A 22,145-nucleotide genomic window follows, 5' to 3' on the forward strand; every position below is an offset into this window, starting at 1 on the left:
TACTGCAGCTGGAATGCTGTTCAGTCCTCCCACAAGGGCAACATCTCAGTACAGTGATGTAGGAGGCTCTGGCAGCTGGTAAGTGGAATCCCAGTTTGAGAAACAAGGACTGTATTCCAAGCAGCCACAGCTGTTTATGGCTGGTACAGGTACCCAGATGCTTTTCTCCCTCATTACAGCTGACCTGGTAGCAGAACTCTGTCCCACTGCTGCAGTCACTACATGAGCCAGCAATCAGGTTTGTGCTGCAGTGAAGGCAATACCTCCTCTAACTGCTTGGCAAGATCCCCTTACAGTGCAAATTTTAGTCCACCAGTGAAACCTAAGTATCTATTATTAAAGCAACAAATCCGCCTTTTTGACCAGTAAATAAAATTTAGACTTTAATACAAAGTAGCAGTGTTGTTCTGAACAGTTTATGCATAGGTAAATAAGCACAAATCACATCACACAGGACATTCTTCACCTTTTAACTGTAAAACTGATATTGCTTTTATGGTGTTGGACATCAAGCACAAGTTCATCTCCAGCCTGAACTGGGATGGGCTCATCCAGAACAACTGCAGCTTGTTTCCAGTGTGAGGACTCATCAGATGTGTTCAAGCTGTGGTCTTCGTCTAGATGGATGTGATACCAGAAGGGAATGGCAGTGACCCGGCCGGACTTACAAATCTGTATCTAAAAATTTTTAAAATAATAATCAGTTATACCACTTTGTTCTTTGAAAAGGAACTAGTTCAAACCATTTTGCTCCTTTTCAGAGACAGCTGCAGGCAAGTAAATCCTCCATTGAAATGTTTAGCCCACAGGAGCTATTGAGAAGCAGCACTGCAGAAGAGTGGTTAAATGCACTTTGGGCCCCAAACTCACCTTCACTTCTCTGCTGGGGCTGTTCAGCAGAGGGTTCATGAGATCCAGCCTTAAGAGCTCTGCGGGCTTGCTCAAGGGTACACAGGGTAATGTGGAGAGATCTAAATACACACGAACAGGCACCTGAAAGTAGAGACCAGAACTTCGGGCAGCAACAGCCATTACAAAAGGAAAAGGTAGAAAACTTAATCATAACACAAAAATCGCCAGGAATTACTGGAATAGCTGTCAGAGAGAGACAGAAATGCGAAATACAGCCCTCTAATCCCTGCTGAAACATTGGAATACAATTGCCTGGGAACAGTAACAGCACAGTCACTCCTCCGTACAGTAATTGGGACAGAAATTCTGCACCAGTTCTGGAGTAAACATCACCCCTTTTAGTTTATCTCAAGGTCTCTGTATGGTCACAAAAACGTCTCTTGATAGTTTCAGCACTGTTTTTTTGGTCCACACCAAATCTAAACAGCTGAACAGCTGCAGCTTTCCATGCCTGGAAGCCTCCCACCAGCTTCTTACCTTGAACTGGTTGATGAAAGGGGCTATATTAAACCCCAGAGTTGGTTCTGTTCCTTGAACAGCGCTCTCCAGCAACAGAGACTCCGATTCTACAAGCATCCCATATACCAACACATACTGTGGGAAAATCTTCCCTCCACTGTGAAGTAAACACCTGTAAAATGAGAGGGATTTCACCTGTAAAGCTGAGTAATCAACAGTAATGAAAGAACAGTAACTACATGTAAGAAAGGCACACTAGTTCTTCCTCTGAAGCCAAGTGCTCCTAAGCATAACGTGCCATCACTAAACACAAAGGTCAAGAGTAAAGACTCCCTAGGCCCACAGAAGGGATAAATCCATTTCACACTTAGTTATCCATTTCCATTATTTTATTTCTCCTCCTGCTGTGAGGAACAGCAGCTTTGCTGCTGCCTCCCTGGTTGCTCTTGTCTTTTAGCAGGACCAGTTTGTTCTGACAACCGTTTGACACGTATGCAAATCTAGGCTTTCCTAACCTTGCACTGAAAGTTACCTTGGTTATTCCTTGCTATCCTGCAAACTTCTGACAGATATGATCATCCATTCGCACTCTTGCATAAAAAAAAAATAAAGGAATCTGAGATGGTGAAATCTTGATGCTTTTTAAAAAAATATAATGTATACAATGGTCATGCCAGAAACACTGGGAGGTTCAATCCAAGGAAAAACCCTTTTTCTACAGAAGCAATGTAACAGTAATTATATAGTTACAAGGAATATTAAAATTTTTCAGGTAATTACAGATTCCTAGGAACATTTTTGTCCTTTAATACTGTACCTGGATATTGCAGCCTTTTCCATCACTTCCTGCTGGATTAAACCTGATGTCTCTATAACATCCAAGATAATAATACTCCACAATTTGTCTGATTTGGGTCTCTGTAGCACCACACTTTCTTCTTCTAAGTGGCTGAGCCAAAACTCTAATGTTTCCTTGGGGAAATGGTTTGCTTCCGCAATGATGTGAAGTGCTGCCTGATGCTGTTCTTTCTCAACAGAACTGTAGGCTCTAACTGGTCCAAGCTTGCCAGCTATAATTGGCAGGATGGAGAAGCCTTCAGATACATCTAAAATGTACAAAGCATCAGGATCCACATCTAGAGAGCTCTTGTTTTGATGCTCTTGGAGGTTTATCCCACTGCCATGTCCATCAACATCCATAGAGTGCAAGTCCTTACTTGGATTTAATGACAGCAGCACTTTGCTCATGGCAGCTTTAAAGCATTCGTGGTAGGCTACGTCATTCAGCAGGGCTATTTCTGTGGATTCCAGCACACACACTGGAGTGCTGCCATCCTGTTTGGTGCCTGTCTGAAGTCCAGCCAGAGCATGACATAATTCAGCCTCATTGCCCAAACTCAGCGTGTCATCCCTGTCACTGAAATCCATCCCACACTCTGAAGGCAAAGAAGAAATCTTCTGGATCTTCAAGTAGTAGTCTTGGCAGCAAACTTCCATCATCACAGTATCTCCAGTCTTCACAGAATAATCTAAGCAAAAGAGCATTAAAAACTGTTGTGTCAGTTACTTTACAGACACATCACTGAAGAGCCTTAAGGTGCTTGAAACAAACCAACCAACCAACCAACCCACCCACCCCCATTATCTCATTTGTTCAGATCTGTGCACAATATAAGGACATCAAACCATGAGGGCGTGAGCAGAGCAGGGTGACCATGGCAGAGAAAGGCCTCAGGGGCAAGGCTTAGGAAGAGCAGCTGAGGGCACTTCTTTTGTTCAGCCTGGAGAAGAGCAGGCTGAGGGAAGATCACAGTCTAGAACCCCCTCAAGGGTGGCAGTGGAGGGGAAGGTGCTGATCTCTCCCAGAGACAGCACATGAGCAAATGGAATGAAGCTGCATCGGGGAAGTTCAGATGGGACATTGGGAAAAGGTTCTTCACCCACAGGATTAATCACTGGAACAAGGAACAGGGTAGTAGTCACAGCACCAAGCATGCCAGAGTGCAAGGAGCACCTGGATAATGCTCTTAGACAGGTGATTTAATTTTAGGCAGTCCTGCAAGAAGCAGGAAGCTGGACTCTATGATCCTTATGGGTCCCTTCCAGCTTGAGATATTCTAAGATTCTAGGAAACAGGAAAATAAAAGGTGGGTGAATATAGAGTAGACACTGTTAAAAATGACACTGCCAATGCCTGTACCTGGATAGTGTTCCAAGTCGAATCCCATATGAGGCAAGGGGTAGATAGGAATGTTTAGGTTTGGTTTTCTGGCAGTAGCAATTCCTACCTCACCTTGCCCCTCTTCCTCTCCTAAGTCACATGGTCACCAAGTGAGCCAGTCAGTAGCCCCACTTTATGGAGATGCTCCACAATGCATTAAATTCAGTATAGAAAAAAAACCCCAGCTTAATGAAAAGTATTCTCCCAGATCTCATCTGCTTAAAAGCAAAGTCCCACGAACAAGCCCTGATGCAGGGAGATCAGGAACCACCTCTCAGCTACTTCCTGTTGAGCTTCTAATCTTCTTATTTGGACTTCCTAGTCTCTGAGACAAACTAATTTATCAAAATGAAAAAAAAAAAAGCAAAACCCAAATGAAACCAAGTTAATGTACCACAACAAGCAAACCCACAGGACGTACCAAGGAGGCCCTGCACAGGATACACTGCCTGTTCCCAGCAAGTTTCCTCACTGGGACTTGTAGATAGAGAGTGCTCATCATCAAGCTGCAGTACAAACCATACCACAACAGCATCCAGTATTCCTCCTGCAGTGACAGGCAGGCTGAGCTTCCAGGGCTTTCTAGCTGCCAGGCTTTTCAGCTCCTGACCAAAGCACAAAGAGAAAAAAAAGTGGGGGAGTTTATTTCCATAAATGAAAATTTGTTTTCATTAAACGAAATTCAAAATTTCTGCACCAATCCATGAGGGCACCCAAGAGAAACTTGGGGTTACCAAGCCTTTACAATACTCAGCACTCACTAGGATAGGAACTGCAAGAGCCATTTCCCACATGGACAACCTGTGTCCGTGAGAAGCAAATAACGCCTACCTCTAAGAACACACACGTTAAAACCCACTGCAAAGTGCAAGAAAGACTTTAAACTGGCAGGGCTTGCCTTGTAACAAGGAATAAAAACAGAGCCAGGCTTTTGGCTGGACTCAAGCCAATGCTCAGGCACATGTTTCTCTAAAAACCTATGTTCAATCAGTTCTACAAATACTGTGTGTTGTGAATTTGCTCGAACACAGGCTTGCAGAGTCTTTAAAAAAACAGGAAGGCAAACACCTTTGAGGGTGTTTTATCTGCTGTCTGGGCTGTGTAGGCCTTTTGTAAAAGCTCAGGCATGTACAATTTCACTACTGGGAAGACCTTAAGGTGTACCCTAAAGGGATCATTTATAAATTCTCCAATACTCCTAAAAAGTTTTGAATGTGTAACAAGAAATTGCATCTTTTCCCATGTACAATTTATTTTTCTCAGCAACTGCCTTCTGCTACCAACATTCACAAGCACAAAGGGACCAGCCCTAATGTTCTAGTTCTGCCATAAACCCATTAGCAGGAGGTCAAACACAAGGGACCAAAGGTTCTCTCAGTCACAGCCATTCTGCTTAGTAATAGCCCTTCTAAAATATTTATCAACTTCCTGATCTGCTTATGTCAACACTTGTTCTCTTTAAGTTTCAATCTTAAAATACACATGGCAAAAGAAACATTCATGTCCTGCTCTGGGGACAGGAGTAGCTGTCACATGCTGGGTTTCTTGTTCTTCCCTCTTCCTTCTGTGCTCTCCAAGAGCTTGTCTATCCCTCTTCTCACAGATGAGATGGCTGCACAATGGGCAAGTTAAATTTACTGCATGATAACAAAGTTCATAGTAAGATCTCACTGCTCTTCAACACAAGTGCTTTGCTGCCAATCATTTTTTTGGTACCTCCTCAGCTAGTGAAGAAATGAGTAGTCAGTTGAAGCTTTGCTGGCATCAAGCCCCTCAAAATAAGATAGTAATAGCACAGCCATGCATTGGTTTTGGTTTCTGGGAAGTTGGAGAGGTATTGAAGTGTATTTGATATTAGAAGAATTAACATTCTTCCTGATTATTCCACAAAAGCAGCAAGGTTCTCATCCGGTGGGTTCTAGTAACTGCAGCGTTACATCGCCACCACTTAAAAACCCATTTGAAGGCTTATTTCAGCTTTCCCTGCTCTCTGCCATGCTGCTTAACCCATATTTATTCCTCACATTTGCCACTTTATAAACCTTCTTCTATTATTTATGCCGATTACAGATTCAAACAGCCGTGGCACATCAGGATGGCAATTTATCAGGTAGTCTTGTTAAAGGAGAGAGCAAAGGAAATAAAGCCATGGCACAGGAATAGGCAGTAAAACCCCAAAATGATTCAATGCTACACATGTCCTCTGAATGAGAAAGACCTTCAAACAGAAGGAAAATCTACAGAAAGAATGAAGTTATTGAGTTTCCTATGTCTCGATGCACAATTTTTCACATATTCCACGCCACAACTTCTCATGAAGGATTAGGAAGAGCCGAAATCTGTAACTGTTGGCAAAAGCACGGTTCCTTTAGGGCCTGAAAGTGAGACTGAGCTTTAATTAGTGGCTGCAGAGGTAAACATATTTCCCCTGCCAGTGGCACTGATCTGCTGCCAGCAAACATGCACACATGTAGCACCTGGCTGGGTGCAAGTGTAATTATAGCCACACCTCATTCCCCTGCCTGGGAGGGACTGAGCTGCTGCTGCTAGTAACAGCAGTGATGAAGTAATCACCATAAAGCAGCCGTTTTTCTCAAATTATTACTATTATTATTTGTGAGTTTTGGCTTATTATTTCTCTGATCAGTACTGATGTCTTTGAAGTCTCCTACAACCCAGTTCAAGAAACACTGTTGTACTGTATTTTAGGCCTTCCCAGTTCTGCCAGTTTAGGTCTGGCTAGCTAGCACAAGCAGAATAAAAGCAACATCTCTCTAGTTCTGTGAAACAGGAGTTTAGAAAATACGCCTTAGAAATTTCCTTACTAGTGCTAAGTGATTTCTTATCTGAATTTCTGTTCTTAAGTCGGTAATTCTGTTACTGTTTTTAAGTTTAGGAGGATTTTTTCTTATTGCAATAGGAACAAAGACATTTTTTTTCTCATTTTTAGCTGCACTGATTGAACATCCCGATGTGTCCATGATGTAACAAATTAAAAAAAAAAAACCCAACCCAAAACAAAAACGAACAAAAAAAGCTGGAGGTAACCTACCAGTGTTGGAACTGCCACATTTGCCCAGTGACAAAGTAACAACAAACAGTAACCAAGGACTCCCAACCACATCAGTGAGTGGTAACAGAGGCATTTCTTCCTTTTTACTTACAGTATCTTAACATTTCCTGACAGGAGCACTCCATTAGTCTAACTGAAGCTTCAAAGGAGCACTTCTGAAACATGATTTCAAGAATAACACTGTTCTTTGCTCTTTAAAATTATCTTTACATGTTTGCCAGCAGGCAGATGCTTAAGAACAGACATCTCTCAGATGAGAGCAATAGTTCCTTATTGATGCTGGAAGCAGAAGCAACATTAGGTCACAGAGATTGCTCCCAATAGTATACTGAAGAGCCTTGTCTTATTTCATTTTTCATCTCAGGATGTCAGACAAGCCAACTAGGAAAAGCTATTGATTCAGAAACTGCAACTCCTGGCCAAGCAGCAGCCAAGAATAATTTCACTTATATAACAGAATCTATTTTAAGCTCTGACTCAATGCTAGCTGCTCACCACAGGTCAATGAGCCAGAAGCACACCAGAGATCAGATGTGTCATCTTTTTAGCAAGCTCAGATGCAGGGGCTGGGCTCCTTGCCTTCCAGTTCAGGCCTGTTTAGCACATACAAACAAACGTATTTTGTGCTAAATACACAAAATTATGCTACCAGATTTCAGAATGCCCTCTCACAGAAATACCCTAAGTACAAAGGAGCAGAATTACGGAATCAATTGGCTGAATAGAATAATTTCTTCATCTCCTCTTTTACACTTTCCCACTAACATTTACATTTTTATGCCAGATGGAAAATACAGCCTTTCTCCTGTCTTCCAAGAGCTTCGTGAAACCTGACTTTAGAGGAATAAACTGAGTTAGCTCCGTAACTGCATAAATAATTTAGGATGGATCTCTTGCATCCTTCCTTCTTTCCCCTCCCTGTACGGAGGTCAGTAGCTGTTTGATCTTATGGTAAGGTAGTTTATAAAGCTCCCAAAGCTATGCTGAAGAAACAAAAAACTCCACCTTCAAAAGAAATTAACAGTCGTCTGAGGAATCACATCACCACACAACAGACAAGCATCAAAACCAGATTTCAGTGCAGCCCTGCCAACTTTGCACTTGTGAACTGTTCTGAAGTTGAACCCAGTAACAAATGGATATGGGGCTTCCACGATCATAGAAAGATTACTTAAGAAGGGTGTAAGAAAAATCATTACCTGCAGATCGTTGAAATCTACTGTCATGACTTGGCAGGGTTCTGTGAGGGCTCTGTATCCCCCAGGAATACGACTGAGCTTCTCGGTGGTGTAGGGCTCCACAGTTTCCTCTGAGCCAGCAGCAGCGTATGTGGGACTGAAGAACTGCACTGAATCTGACAAGCACACACCAGCAACTTCTTGCATTCCCACTCTGGGAGTAGAGGCAAGCAGAGGAGAAATTTAATTCCAAGTAATTTGACTAAAAACCTGAAGGAAATTATCCCTAGGCTGACTAATTATTTTACAATATACACTGTTAGAATAGAGAAGTTAAAAAATACTACATGCTGTGGAGCTTTTGTCATGTTCAGAGCAGCTCTAAAGCACAGAAAATACAACTCACTTTCAAGAATCAGAATTGAACGCTGTCACTAGAAACTAAGAAAAAGCCCAATACATATTAAGAATTTCATTATATCCTAGGGGAAAAAACCCAATACCAAGCAGAGCACAAGCAATGAAGCATAACTTAAAATCGCTGAAAGAATGGGACAGAATACAAAGTAGAAGATCAGATCAGACCAGACACAGAGAGGTGGCTGTCATATATGCAAGGTTATCAACAACTGGACTGAAAGGGGATTCTTTCTCTCAGCATGATGAATCAGTGTTTGATGATAAATTAAACACACTTTTAAATGTACTTCAGGAAAAAAAAATTACGTATTCATTCAATTCTGGGCTCTATGTCTACTAACCACTCAAAAAAATTTAAAGCATGAGGAAGAGCTCAAAGAAAAGCAGTATCAATTGTTCAAGGCAGAAACTGTGCTAGATGATATAAAAATCATGAGAAAATAGGTACTTCCACACTGCTATTTCACTAGGCCTCCTGCTCAGAAAAAAACATCCAAACCCCAAAGCTTTCCTTTAGATTGTGAAAACACTCAGGGAAATGTGAAGGCATGCACATTAGAATAATTCAAAGAGATCTGCACAGTTTAGATCTGAGAACAGGCAAGTGTATTACATAGAAACAGGACTTGTTAAAATAGTCTTAAATATTCTTACTGGAGCAAAAAGGGATCTCAAACTATAAAGGCAAAAAATTTAAAAGTGATCTTTTCTTTCCTACAGCATGTAATTAATTTGTGACAATCACTTTAGTCCTGCTAAGTGACTTAAGCTATTAAAATGGAACATCAATTCAACAATCCAAAGTTAACAGCAAATTAACTTTCATTCTATTTAAATTTTGTAAAGAACGGTCAATGCCCAGTTTCATGGCAAAACCTCTTCTAATTGACAAATAATTAACTTATAAAAGAAATTATTCTGTGACCATCTACCACAGGAACTTCTTCCTCTTTCTGGCCACTTTCCAGGTGTGCTGCATTAGAGAAATAACTGAAGCAGCCTGGCTGCTCCTCACCCAGTGCACTGGAGCTCCTCTAGAAGTTAGCATTTTCTCTAATCTACAACAATATTAATCCTAAACAAAATACACCAAGTCCAAACCTCTCAGACAGAGAGTCTCTCCATACAATGACAGTGAATATTAGAATATTAGAATAAACATGAAAGTAATTGATATGCAGTCAGAACTGGTCTCAGCAAAGAAAGCCTACTGTATGCCAGTTCAGAATTAGGCTAAGGACATTCAGACAGATAAAGACACCTGGGGTTATCAACACTTTGGCTTTACAGGGGTTAGATCCAGGGTTAGATTCAGAAGTGAGGTATGGAGCAGATTATAAAGAGGGAAAAATGAGGATAAAGGCCAAGTGCTCATCCAAGAATCTCCAATTCAGAAATTGAGAAGTAATTTTACTATGAAGGAATTAAATTTCTTTAGCATGTGTTAGAGGCAGGTATTTTAGCATAACTGTATGATTAACAGGTCCAGAAAATCTGAACCTCAAAGGGGTAGGGAGGTGGGGCAAAAAAAAAAAAACACACCAAAAAAAAAAAAACCCAGCATAGAAAAGGGGTGAGAATGGTGAGAGCAGAAATCTTTTTAGCTAAACAGATAATCAGCCACACAAAAAAGAAAGAGCAAAGTATATGAGAAATGGTCAATACAAACAACCAGTCTCCTTTCCCAAATAAAAAATGTGGGTTTAAGCTGTGCTAGAGTTTAAACACACCTGTGATGTCTACGTATCTCTTTGCATTCCACTGCCATCCCAAATATTGTAGCACTTGCTGGAATAACTCTGCCATAGTCTCCAGCACTACTGTCTTGGTTTTTAGGCTGTGAAAACATGAACAACAACATGCAATTACAGTGCCTTATTTCTACCATTACTGAAAAGCCTGAGTTACATATTAGCAAGCCATTCAAGTGACAGTCAAAACGTGGCTAATAGTTCTTGGTGACTGTAAAGTCACTAGTCTTTGGCATTCTGCTGACCATTAAAGGAGTTTTTTAAGTACAGTTTTTCAATATAACAAGGCATCAGCTTTACTCTTCAGTCTACTACTTCCTCTGTGTAACTCTTAACAAAATGCAGACTGAAAAACACTGTTAAGAGTATACAGAAACCTTTGACTTTTCTGTTATGTATCATTCCTGTACTTAACACTAGAGGTCATCAGTTTCAATTCAGTACAACACAAAAGGTTTCAGCTGAAACTTCTTTTTAAATGAGCTGGAATCAATGCAAGGACAAAATAAAGAGAAGTCCTTCTATTAGGAAGAATATTAGCTTAACAGAGATTAAGCTATGTAAGACTCCTTGTCATATTACTTTGCTTAATGTACTAGCAAAACCACAAAATATAAAGTAAAATCTGAGACCCAGTGGAACTGCTCAATCTTCCAAAAAGGTTCAAATCAGCAAAAATAAATTAATTTATTTACCAAATTATAATTGAGTGTTCCCAAGTGTTACAATGAGAAATAACTCTACCATAACTGAGCATTTTCTGCTTAGACTGACTGTACATTTAAAATCCACACAAACGCTTTTGGTGTTACTTACGAAGACGGGGGACAAGAAAGATTTAAAATAAATGAATGAGCAGTGATTAAGAGTGAAGCATCTGTGATGAAGGAAGGTTACATCAGGGAAGCATGCTTTGAAAATACCTGTCTAGTCAGAACACAGAGCTCACAGAAGTACAACGTATGTCCTGCCTCACTGCCACGCACCAAAATCAGATTCACGGAGCAAGCCCAGATCGCTCATTTTTAGCACACCAAAAGGAATGAAGTATTTACAAGACAACTGTTTCTCATGCACAGGTACCCACATCACCTACCTTTGGTTGTAAAAGCAGATGTTCCCAAGCATGTATCAAGCTCTCCACAATTCCTTCTCCAAATAAGCCAGCATCGACTGTTTCTGTGACAACCAAGGAAACTCTAGACAAGAAAAATATGATGTACAATAAACACTCATGTCAACAATCAATCATACTTTTAAAGAAAAAAAACCCACCATACCAACATGAGCTCAGAGCAAAACTTTTACCAGCATTCTGGAGTTTCGGTACATGTGGGCAATTTAATTCTTCCAAAAAATTATGTGTTTGGAATTGTTGTTAGAAGTTATTGAAGATGCAGATAAAAGAGAGCAAATATTGAGCAAGAATTTACTGTAAAGCTTCTTGCTCAGCATTTATAAATAAATCGTGTGGGAAGAACCTAGCCAAAACAGGAAGATGTTTCAGCCTGGGCACACAGCCAATGATACTGCAGAATATATATTTTGTGCAATAGTATGCACTCATTCATGTGTATAAAAATGAACTTAAACCCCCCAAAACTATAATCAAAGCACAACAAAATTCCTACAAAGACTAACAACTCTAAAATCCTAAATCCTCTGGAATGAAACCAAAAAATATTTAGTATAATAAGAGGAGACACTTCCAGAACAGCAGTAATTTATTTATTAATAGTTGACATCTAGTAACTCATGTTATACATTACAAGGGATACATATGTCACAGTAGCTCAGCTGACACAATTAGGCAAGGCTTGCCTGGCCTAAACCAGGAGCGTCATCATTTCAGATCATGAACCTGTGTTACCCTGGTTTTTCTGAGTTTTTCTAAGCCTTTTGATTTTCTTAAATGGAGTCAGATCTTTTTAGTTATTGTACAATATTAAGAGCAGTTTTCTACCTTTCTCACAGATGTAACATAAACAAATCCTTTGTTTTTCATTCTCTGTCCTTTGTTTGCATATTTCTAACCTGAAAACAATTGTAACTGACAATTGGTCTAGCCACTGAGGCTGAGGGGTAGAAACCCCAAAAAGCCAAATCTTCTGCTAGACCAACAAATGTATAAAAAGTAAAAAAATAAACAAAGGGGCTCTTCTTCTCTCCGCTCTCTCAGCTGGGAGCTGGATCGGAAGGACCTCTGCGAAAATCTCTTGTCTGCGTGTGACTGCTTTGTGTGTCTCGGTGACAAACCTGTACCATCACCACAACTTTATTATATGTTAGTAACTCCATCCCATTCAAAGGCTGCAGAAGTGAGCCATGAGATCTTAAAAGTACAAAAGTGTGCTAAAATTGTTTATATGACATAGGAAACGAATTTTTCCTGTTGCTGCAGTATCATTACATATGCTCCAAAGCTCCCACCATCAAAGAATCAAACTCCTTAATTTATGACATTGTTGATCTACCGTAGAAACTAAGATGATCTGAGGAATATGTTGTCATTTCTGCTCTTTAAACATATAAAAGATACAGAGAACCTTCTCCCAATATAAATATCACAGCAGTGTTATTTCCTGTTTAGGTCACAAGACATTTCCTATTTTCTTGAAATTAAGAGCAAACTCAAAATACCATCAGAAGAGAAAGCCACAAGGTACCTTTCAGGTATGTGCTTTGGAATTTCTATATCAAGTGACTTCAAATGCAGAAGTTTGATCTCTCTTTCCATGTTATTTGCTGCCACCACATCACGGGCAAGTTCATACATGGTTTTGGATAATTCACAGGCATAGACAGAAGATGCTCCCGCCTTTTTTGCGAACATGCTGAAAAACAAGAATCAGGGGTTTTCCCCTCCTCCACACCTGCTTCATATTTCTACCGGTGCAAGCCTAAAAATCATCCTTAAATGAACAGGTACCTCCTGTGTGAACACTGACATTGCATAAGTTGATATCCTCTTGATATGTTATCAGCAAAAAAACCACCACATTAGCATAAGGACACTCCCTCAGCTATGCTAAATCCACTCTTAACAGGCAATATTTAAACACAGGACAAATAACATTACAACTTCAAAACCCATGTGAGTAATTCAATTTAAACAACACTTACTGGCACAAAAAACATCTGCAACAAGTAACGAAGAAAGGTTCACAAAATACTACTAGACACCAATCTCCAGACTCACTGGCTTCTGAAAGCTTTGCTTGCTTTCTTACGTTCTGTCTCCATAAAAGGATCAAAGTAGTTATCTTCTCCACTCTCAGCCAAATTTTGTCAGGCAACCAATCTTTTCTATTAAATTTTCTATTAACTTTTCTATTAAATTCACGTGAGCCGTGCATTGTGGCATACCTCAAAATTCCTGTTCCCGTTCCGATATCCAGGACGGATTTGCTCCCTGAGTGCACAGCGTTCTCAATGGCCCTGAGGTAGGTGAGGTTCCTCTTGGCATCGTTGAGCATGATGAAGTGCCAGCGCTCCACCAGCCAGTTTGCAACGCGGTAAAAGTTCTCCTTGGCATCGGCAAAGTCGGGGTTGAGCTTCACTGCTTTATGGAAATACCCAGCCGCTTCGTCTCTGAAGCCCATTCTAAGAGCAAAAATGTCAAACAAGTGGAAAGTATGCATGCAGCTGTGAATATTTGAGGGTCTTTTGTAAAGATTAAAGAGGTCTTATGTCAGCTAAAAGATAAGAGAAATATTTTGCCTTAGCTAGAAAAAATTATCTTCAGAAACAGTGGAATTACTTAATGAAAAAGAGTGATTTATAGCTGTACATCGAGTCACTGTAAAATGCAAAGCCAGTTCAGAAACATCACTGTATGCACCAACCTTCATCCACTACTGCATCCTTTGAGAACGTAAAACAGGTTTTATTTAAAAGTCTGTAATCCAGTCTCACAGATATTCAACTCAAGAGAATGCTATAAAACTGTTGGTACTCTGTTTAACTGGATCATCCTGCAAAACCATCGAATTTTGAGCGGCCAGTTTTTGCATTAAGTTTTGAAAAAAGAAATGAAAAGAAACAAAAAAGAAACCAAGTTGTGAATCTGAATCAAGTTTTAATAATACCTACAGCATAATCTAAATCAGATGGCACTGAATAAAGCCCAAAATCTATCAAATATTTGTTTACACAAATATTTGTTTACATTTAATACAATGCTCAGAGAGGTGTTCCTTTAAAACAAAGAATTACAAAACAGAAACCTAACTAAAACTACTTGGATTATGATCTATGATTTCAGTCTTACAATTCCAGCCTTAGAAGACCTGAGCAACAACACAACGTTGTGGAAAAACCTTTTTTTCTTTCCACATTTGCTGTGATTTATGACATTTATTTTAGCACTGGCTACTCTTTTTAGGCTATTGAGGACAAACAGATTTGAATGTGCCTGCATTTACAACATGACCCTGACAAAAACTGAATGTACATCACTACAAACCTGAAGAGATGTTCTCCCATACTGTTACAGATCACTTCATCATTGGGATACAGTTCGAGTGCTTGTTCGTAGCAGTTAAACAGATCTTGAATCCGTGCCAGAGAATCCAGTTCTTCTGCCCATTTAAAGAGAGTAAATTGAAACGTTTCCTGGAAAATAAAGCATAGGCCACTGAGGTGCTGGGAGGTGCCAGAAGTAGGGAACTGAGTGAGCCCTGAAAACACCTGGAGGTGCCCTGACATGTATCTGGACACCCTCACACGAGGATCAGCACCCAGCAGTGTTACTGAGAGCCTGTGTGAATATTAATGCATGCTCCAATACTAACAAGGCCCTGGTTTTATTAAGTGATTGACACACAGAGACTAAAAGAAGATTCCAGGAACTCCCTTCATACAGATCTTATTAAAGAAGTCATTGGCCGTCCCAATTATTCCTGATTTTCTAATTCTGTCTTCAATAAAAGCAGAAATCAGTTACATGCAACAAATCACAAGTACAAAACATGTCCCAAAGACCTCGGGAGAATTACAATTAATAAAATTTCAAGTAATTCAAAGAGCACTTACTTTGACAGTAGTTTTTAACTCGGGAGCTAGATTCAGTACCAGGAGATAGTGAGCATATGCAGTTCCAAAATCCTGGTTCTCCAGGCAATGCTGAGCACTCTGCAAAGATCTGGAGACCAACTCCCGTCTGCTGGCTTCTCGGCCACCCCTGTGGTTAGAATGAAGTTTGGCATTGGAGTTGGGCATTTTGAAGGATGTAAACACTCACTTATCCTGGGGGGGAAAAAAAAAAAAAAAAAAAAGTCACACATACTATATACTGTAGGCCAAAACATTTGTGCACAAAGTCGACAGATCAAAAAACATTTCAGTTTTCACTGGCATTTAGTAAAGACATCTCTCCTCTCACCAAGTCCTAAAGATTTAAAAGCATCTAATCATTACGCTAATGGTAATTCCATCAGCTCTGAGAGAACCCCATTGAAAAATTCAAGTGTGCACCACATCTAGGTTAAACCAGGTCCCGGAACCAGATTACATTTCTGGCTTTGTAAAATTTACTTTTGTAACAGACATTTTAGCATGTCTCTGACCAAACAGTTTTGCATGCCGGAAGTTCATGCACTTAATAAATTGCACAATCAACCACAAAATCTGCAGCTTCAATATCTCCCCCTTGAACAACAGCATTTTCATGAAGCCAAGCCTCACCGAAAGAGCTAACAAGTTTGCAGTTTATTTTACACAAGGTACCACGGCTATTTTTTTTCCTTAATAAAATATTAAAAAGAGCGACCAGAACCGATATGCACATTTTTATACTTGCCTGTGTTACCGCTGTAACTTTTAAAGGTACTCAGCTGAGCAGGGCTATAATACGCAGAGATGGGTCCCAAACGTGAAGAACACGAAGGTTTCGTGGAGAGGGACTGAAAGAAACAAGGCCATCAGGGCTAGACTTTTTTTTTTTTTCCTGATTTCTTAAAAATAAAGTAAAATAAATAACAAAAGGCAGCCCAAAGCTCGGCCAAGCAAGCGCAGGATACGCAGAGCCGGGGAGGTCCCGCCGCTCGCATCGGGGCCGGGGCAGGGCGGCCCAGGGGCCGCAGGGCTCCGGGCGCTGCCCCACTAGGGGCTGCCCCGGCAGGCTGCGGGGGGACGCGGGGGCTTCCCCTGCTCCGGGGCATCACCTGCTCCAGGGCTGTCCATCACCTGCTCCAGGGCCGTCCATCACGGGCTCCAGGGCCGTGCGCGGAGCAGCGGCGCTGCCAGGCCGCCGCCATAGCGCTGCGGGGCCGGAGCCATCGCGCAGGCGCCGGGCCGGAGCCAGTGCTGTGGGATAAAGGTGTTTTCATTATCCGCCTCCTTTCCCGGCCCGCATTCAACCCTCTGGAAGCTGGCAATGCCGCTGGTGCTAGCGCAGGGCTGTAGGAGAGCTCCGCAGCAATGCCCGATGCGGTCCCTTGGCGGTCCGTGCTGTTCGGGGATGCTCGGCCAGAAGGAAAGAACCACCACCTTAAATGGTGCCCAGCGCTGTGAAAGCACTGCCCCCCTCCGCCGCCCTGTAGTCACCGTGCTCCTGACTTAACTCTCCTCTCGGTAAGCCCCGAGAACCTCCGATGAGAGCAGCACAGGCTTTGAGTCAGAAACAAGCTTTTCTCGGACCTCTGACAGCTCAGCTCGGCAGCGGGAGATGGCGGGGAGCAAATTGCAGAGCTTTGCTCCACATCTCAAATTCCGTATCCTGCTCCCTGCCATGCTGTGACACCACTTACCTTCCCTGTGGAGCTGTCTGCTCCGGGGAACAGCCCCATTCAGAGCCCTGGAGCGCAGCTTTGAAAAGGCAGAGTTCATTTGGTCGTGTCCTACTTCTGGGACAGGAACAGGCCGTGGCATTGTTCACTAATTATGAAGTGTTTGGAAGCTGCTCATCTTTACTTTCCCGGTTTGAAGCATGAATGCAGTTCTTCCATGCTTTTACAGCGGTGGCTATTGTGTGTTCGTACCCTTTGTAGAAACAAGCGAGCCTTGTGTAAAAATGCCAGGCCAGCATTTCGAGGAAGATGAAAAGAGCACATATGGAGTGGGAGCATGAGTCTGAATGGAGCAGTGCACCAGCTAAACTGTAAGTTGTGCTAGAAAAAACATAACTGGTTGGGCTGAATAATAACACTTGGGCTGAATGCAGTCCATGAGGATGTGCAAGTAGCTGTACGAAAAAGTGTCAAATACTTCATATGAGCACCGAGCTCCAAAGGAGGATATAATACCTTATTAAATCAACTGGTACCAACAAGACTTCATTCAGTTTTGAAAGGTAAAAAACAAAACACTGTGAACTTTAAATTAGTTACAGATAGGGAACAACCTTCTCTGACTTTGCCTTAATTGCGCTTTCCAGCTAGAACATGATAGTATGAGGCAAAGAAAATCTTAGCACCTGTGAGATATCAGGAGCCAGAACGAGAGAGAAAAAACCCAATACGATTATCACCTGTGGTCAGTGAGGTGTAACAAGAGCTGGACTGTACCAAATACTGTAAAGAGCAATTACCTCTGGCTCTCCAAACTAATTTAGCCATATTTTTTGTCAGAGCAAATAAATGCTAGTGGGTATCATAAGTTCATTATAGTGCCTATTTTAAAGCATAAATAAAATAGTACTGTATGTCAATTTGACCCAAGTTGTGAAGAGAGATTACTAAGATATAGTAGTGTAAAGTCCTTGAAATTCACAAGAGTCCATTCATTTCAAAGGCTTGGTAGGATACTTGTCACTTTCATACTCACAGCTTTTTGATGGAAAACACTTCAGGAAAAAATGGCCCCAGAATATAATTTGTAACACTGACAAAGCATACAGCTGCTTTCTAAAATAATTTGTTGGGTAAAGCTTGTGCTGTGAAGGAGTGCCAGAAAGGAATGCCCATCAGAGATACAAGTGATTGCCATAATAATCATCAAAATGGTTGACAGTAGGTTAAATAATGTTGGTCTGCATCGTGGGTGGTTGCAGACCAGTATGTTTGTAGATGTGAGCTGCTGATGGATGACAGGAGAAGGGAGCATGCAGCCTCGAGCTATCTCACATATGCATCAGACCCCTAAGATTTGGAAGCCAACCGTGATGACACAGTCACAAGCAAAATGGAAACTCTCTAAACCCTCTGTTAAACCCATGACAGGACTAACAGAAGTAAAAGTACTTAGACAATACAAAAAAATCATAATTCCTTGGAAGGGTGCTATTGCTGATGATGCTTTTAACAACACAGCTGTGTGCTGGAAGTGGTGGGAGCTGATATCAATGCTCTTCAACAAAACGTCAGTAAAACTGAAAGTTAAATTCACTAATTTATAACCTGTCCCTCCTTAACTTGCAGCCTGGACACACAATCAGCCACACATCAGAATATCATCTTTCCTAAAAATCAGAATGGTGATCTGAAAAGAACATAAGGAAGGTAAGATGGAACAAAACATATGATATGCTGGTGTGTGCCTGTTGTATAAAATGACTTGAAGAGGGTATTTCCTGAAACCACTTACAGTGTATGTCAAAGGAAAATAACCAAAGCAAAGATAAATGCACTGTTTATGGACAGGATATTGCTACAGCTTCACATAGTCAATCTATGTCATAGGCTCTTAAAAGAGGCTACAAGAAGGCTGTAAAAGTTAATGACATTGAATAGGGAGTGGCAGAAAAGCAGAGATTTTTCTGATATAAAGCCACTTTGAGCCTTAATTAGTGGTAAAAGGGCAACTCCTTTTATTGCTCATTAGATAGGTAATTGTTGTGCATAAATTAACAGGTTATTATTTCTCCTCAGCGTTCCATCTTTTGTTTTAAATCACAATTCTGCTGTTTCAGAGTGTGACAATATTTTCAACTGGTGGGTCAAGTTTAGGAAAACGTATATTTAATAACTGTGGTGGTAGTAATCCAGTATGTTGTCTTGTTTAACTGGGTAAACAGTGAAGAATATAATTTTAGTACTGAATTTGCTTTCTTGTTTTATTATGTAAATAGAAGTTGACTCTCTTTATTCTGGGAAAAAAAGTGGTTTGTTGTTGTTGTTGTTGTTGGACTGATGGCTCTTTTTAACTGCAACTAGAAAGGAACACATTTTTACTTCACATGATTGAGGCAAGTGGACCGATTTCCCCTGATGGGCCTGTCATGGTAGTACAGATCTGAATTTCAGACCTGGTGGGGTTTTTTGCCAGCTAAAAATCCCCAGGACTAAGATAAACATTCAATTAAAAAAAAAAAAAAATAGTGCAAGCAACTCCACAAACGAAGCAGGGGACCCCACAACGTTACAACACTCTAGTGGAATTCTAATAGGGAAATTAAAATAACTAAAAACAGCCATGAAAAATATTATTCTAACTTTAATGCTGAAGACAACTACAGAACAAAGTAAACAAACTATCCATAGGAGGCATACCTCTTCTTGAAATGCTGCTCCACTAATCTAAATAGAGCTAAGGATTGTTTGTTATTTGTTTAAGATTTTTTAAAATTATTTTAAAACTGATTTTTGAATAGAATAGGAACTTCTCAGAGAAGTAGTATTAGAAAAAAAGTATCAGCAGATAATATGATCTAGTAGGTGGAACACTTGGCTGAAAAACTGAACGTCCAGGATCAGCTCTCAATAGCCCCTCCTGGTCTGCTGTGATTTCAGGCCAATCATCAGCACGTTTAGGCTGCATCTCATTTGGGGAGGCCATACTCATTTTCAGATTACTTTCAGAAACTACACTTACTCATGAGCCATCATCTCAAGCCCCTTCTCCCTGCCCCTGTCTTTACATAATTGTGCTTCCTTATCATCCTTATCTACATGAACAATGAGGACATTATCTTGGCCTTTGATCATGAAATTCTGTGTTTACTCACTTGAGCACCCTGATTGCTGCCAGATGGGTAAGACACATCTTCAGTCTGGTTTCTGAAGCAGGCTCTGAAGTGGATAGGTATTAAAAATGTCTGCAGAATTGAGTATCACTCAATAAACAGCTCTATGAACAGGAGAAATTAAAAATGAGATTTGTAAAGTGCCCACCTATTTCCATACTTGACTTTTGCAGGTCAGTGCATAGGGTCATAGGGAAAAAGCTTGGTAGTTACACCACCAGTTATCTTCATCTCAGACGTGCAGTTAAGGCTTTGCAATAATACATGTAATTAATACCAAAGATCATTGCTTCACATGGAGAGGGAACTAACGCGCAATTTGCCAGAATACAGAAGAAAAATAGATTGAATTGACTCCCAAAGTAGACAGTCATGACTAAAATATATATATACCCCCCAATTATCTGAGAAAATCCCACAAAAGCATTCTGAATTGCACTACTGTCAAACAATTGATGAATTATAGCTAAATTATAAATACAAATATAACTATAAGCCATTTCTGTTTACCTCACGAGTTTCCTAACATTCTTAACTGAAACAATTCAGCGTTGAGTGGCCTTCTCAAGGTCTTGCTCTTGCTGCAGTTCTTGTTCACGTGACTGTAGTAGTTTATTGAATAAAGAATGAAAGGTGAGTCTGTATCTGTTTACTGAGTATTTCATGTGCAGACACAAGTGGGACGGGGTGAGCAACACCAGCTTTATCAGCTGGCAGACAACAACCACCACTGCCAATTTTGGATCTAGCAGCACATTTGCTGCTCTGTGCATCCTCCCTCTGAGAGCCTGCTCAGTCCCTTCCTAAAGCTCACAGAGGTTTCCATGAAGTGCAGGGAGCCCAATAGCTGGTACAGTCATAGAACCATAGATGATGCTGCGTTGGAAGGGACCCATCAGAATCATTGAGTCCAGCTCTGTCCCAACAGGAAATCTCAAGAATCCCAGCGTGTGCCTGAGAGCACTGTCAAAATGCTTCTTGAGCTCTGTTAGGTCTGAGGTTGTGACCACTTCCCTGTGATGCCTGTTCAAGCGCCCAACCATCCTCTGGGTGAAAAACCTTTTCCTGATACACAACCTAAACCACCTATGACTCAGTTTCGTGCCATTTTCTCCAGTCCTGTCACCGGGTACCACAGAGATCAGTGCCTGCCCCTCCTCTTCCCCACACTAACAAGCTGAAGACCGCAATGAGGTCTCTCACCAGCCCCCTCCAGGCTGAACAGACCGAGTGACTTCAGCTGCTCCTCACACGGCTTCCCCTCAAGGCCCTTCACCATCCCCATAGCCCTCCTATCGATGCTCCCTAGTAGCTTAATATAGTTTTTATACTGTGGCCCCTAAAACTGCCCCCAGCACTGGCGGTGAGGCCGCCCCAGCTCAGAGCAGAGGGGACAATCCCCTCCCTTGCCCGGCTCGCCATGCTGTCCCTGGTGCCCCCAGGACAGGGACGGCCCTCCTGGCTGCCAGGGCACTGCTGGTTCACATTCAGCTTTCATGGACCAGGACCCCCAGGGCCCTTTGCCCAGCACTGCTCTCCCGTTCCCCAGGCTATACACACACCCGTCCCGGGTGCAGAATCCTGCACTTGCCCCTCCAGTTAGTGATTTTCCACCTCTCACTTTTCATCGTCACTGCGGAGCAGAGGGCTCTCTCTGGTACCTGCCCACGCTCTCCGCTCGGGGACGCCCGCAGCGCCTCAGCTGAGCTGCCTTGCCCGGGACCGGGCGCACCGGCCCGTCCCAGCGCCCCGCCCGCCGCCGGTGCCGCCGCCGCCGCGGGCAGCTCGTAAGGGGCGGGCCCGGGCTCTGCCCGCCCCGCTCGGGCGTGTCCCGGCGGGGCTGCCGGGAGGGCGGCTCCGCCGGGCTCGGCTGTGTGTGCCTGCGCCCAGCCCTGCGCGGGGGGAACGTCGCTCCGTCTTTGTGGCCGCGGCTGCGGAGGGCGGCGGTGCTGCGGTTCGCGGGGAGCCGAGCCCCGGCGCGGCGGCGGCTGTGGCAGCCATGGGGCTGCAGCCCCTGGAGTTCAGCGACTGCTACCTGGACAGCCCCTGGTTCAGGGAGCGGGTGAGAGCCCACGAGGCCGAGCTGGAGAAGACCAATAAGTTTATCAAGGAGTTGCTGAAGGATGGGAAGAACCTGATCGCCGCGACCAAGAGTGAGTGGCGAGGAGCGGGGGGAGCTGCGGGGGCGGCTGCCCGGCGCCGGGAGCTTTCGCCTTTGAGGCGGCGGCGC

At 42.3% G+C, this 22,145-nt stretch overlaps 2 protein-coding genes across 3 annotated transcripts in view; one reads left to right on the forward strand and one right to left on the reverse strand.

Annotated features, from left to right (window-relative positions):
• Positions 1-355: 355 nt before the first annotated feature.
• Positions 356-16,520, reverse strand: PRMT9 (protein arginine methyltransferase 9). Of its 2 annotated transcripts, none has more exons than XM_040063887.2 (14): positions 16,179-16,520; positions 15,815-15,917; positions 15,049-15,261; positions 14,480-14,628; positions 13,381-13,617; positions 12,681-12,848; positions 11,111-11,213; positions 9,994-10,100; positions 7,865-8,057; positions 4,014-4,197; positions 2,189-2,900; positions 1,390-1,543; positions 871-993; positions 356-678 (listed from the first exon to the last, which is right to left on the reverse strand). In XM_040063887.2, exons 3-14 carry the CDS (start codon positions 15,232-15,234, stop codon positions 463-465), a joined length of 2,532 nt encoding a protein of 843 aa, XP_039919821.1. In that variant the 5' UTR covers positions 15,235-15,261; positions 15,815-15,917; positions 16,179-16,520; the 3' UTR covers positions 356-462. The 2 variants fall into 2 exon arrangements, with proteins under 2 accessions (XP_039919821.1, XP_039919822.1); XM_040063888.2 differs by having other exon boundaries at positions 16,201-16,481.
• A 5,331-nt stretch (positions 16,521-21,851) lies between these two features.
• ARHGAP10 (Rho GTPase activating protein 10) overlaps positions 21,852-22,145 on the forward strand; it is a 144,869-nt gene continuing 144,575 nt past the window's right edge. The window contains exon 1 of the mRNA XM_040064972.2: positions 21,852-22,068. Coding sequence (XP_039920906.1) covers positions 21,915-22,068 — 154 coding nt within the window. The 5' untranslated portion in view covers positions 21,852-21,914. The remainder of the gene's footprint in view (positions 22,069-22,145) is intronic.

This window comes from Hirundo rustica, chromosome 5 (assembly GCF_015227805.2).
Source record: "Hirundo rustica isolate bHirRus1 chromosome 5, bHirRus1.pri.v3, whole genome shotgun sequence".
NCBI classification, from domain to species: Eukaryota; Metazoa; Chordata; class Aves; order Passeriformes; family Hirundinidae; genus Hirundo; species Hirundo rustica.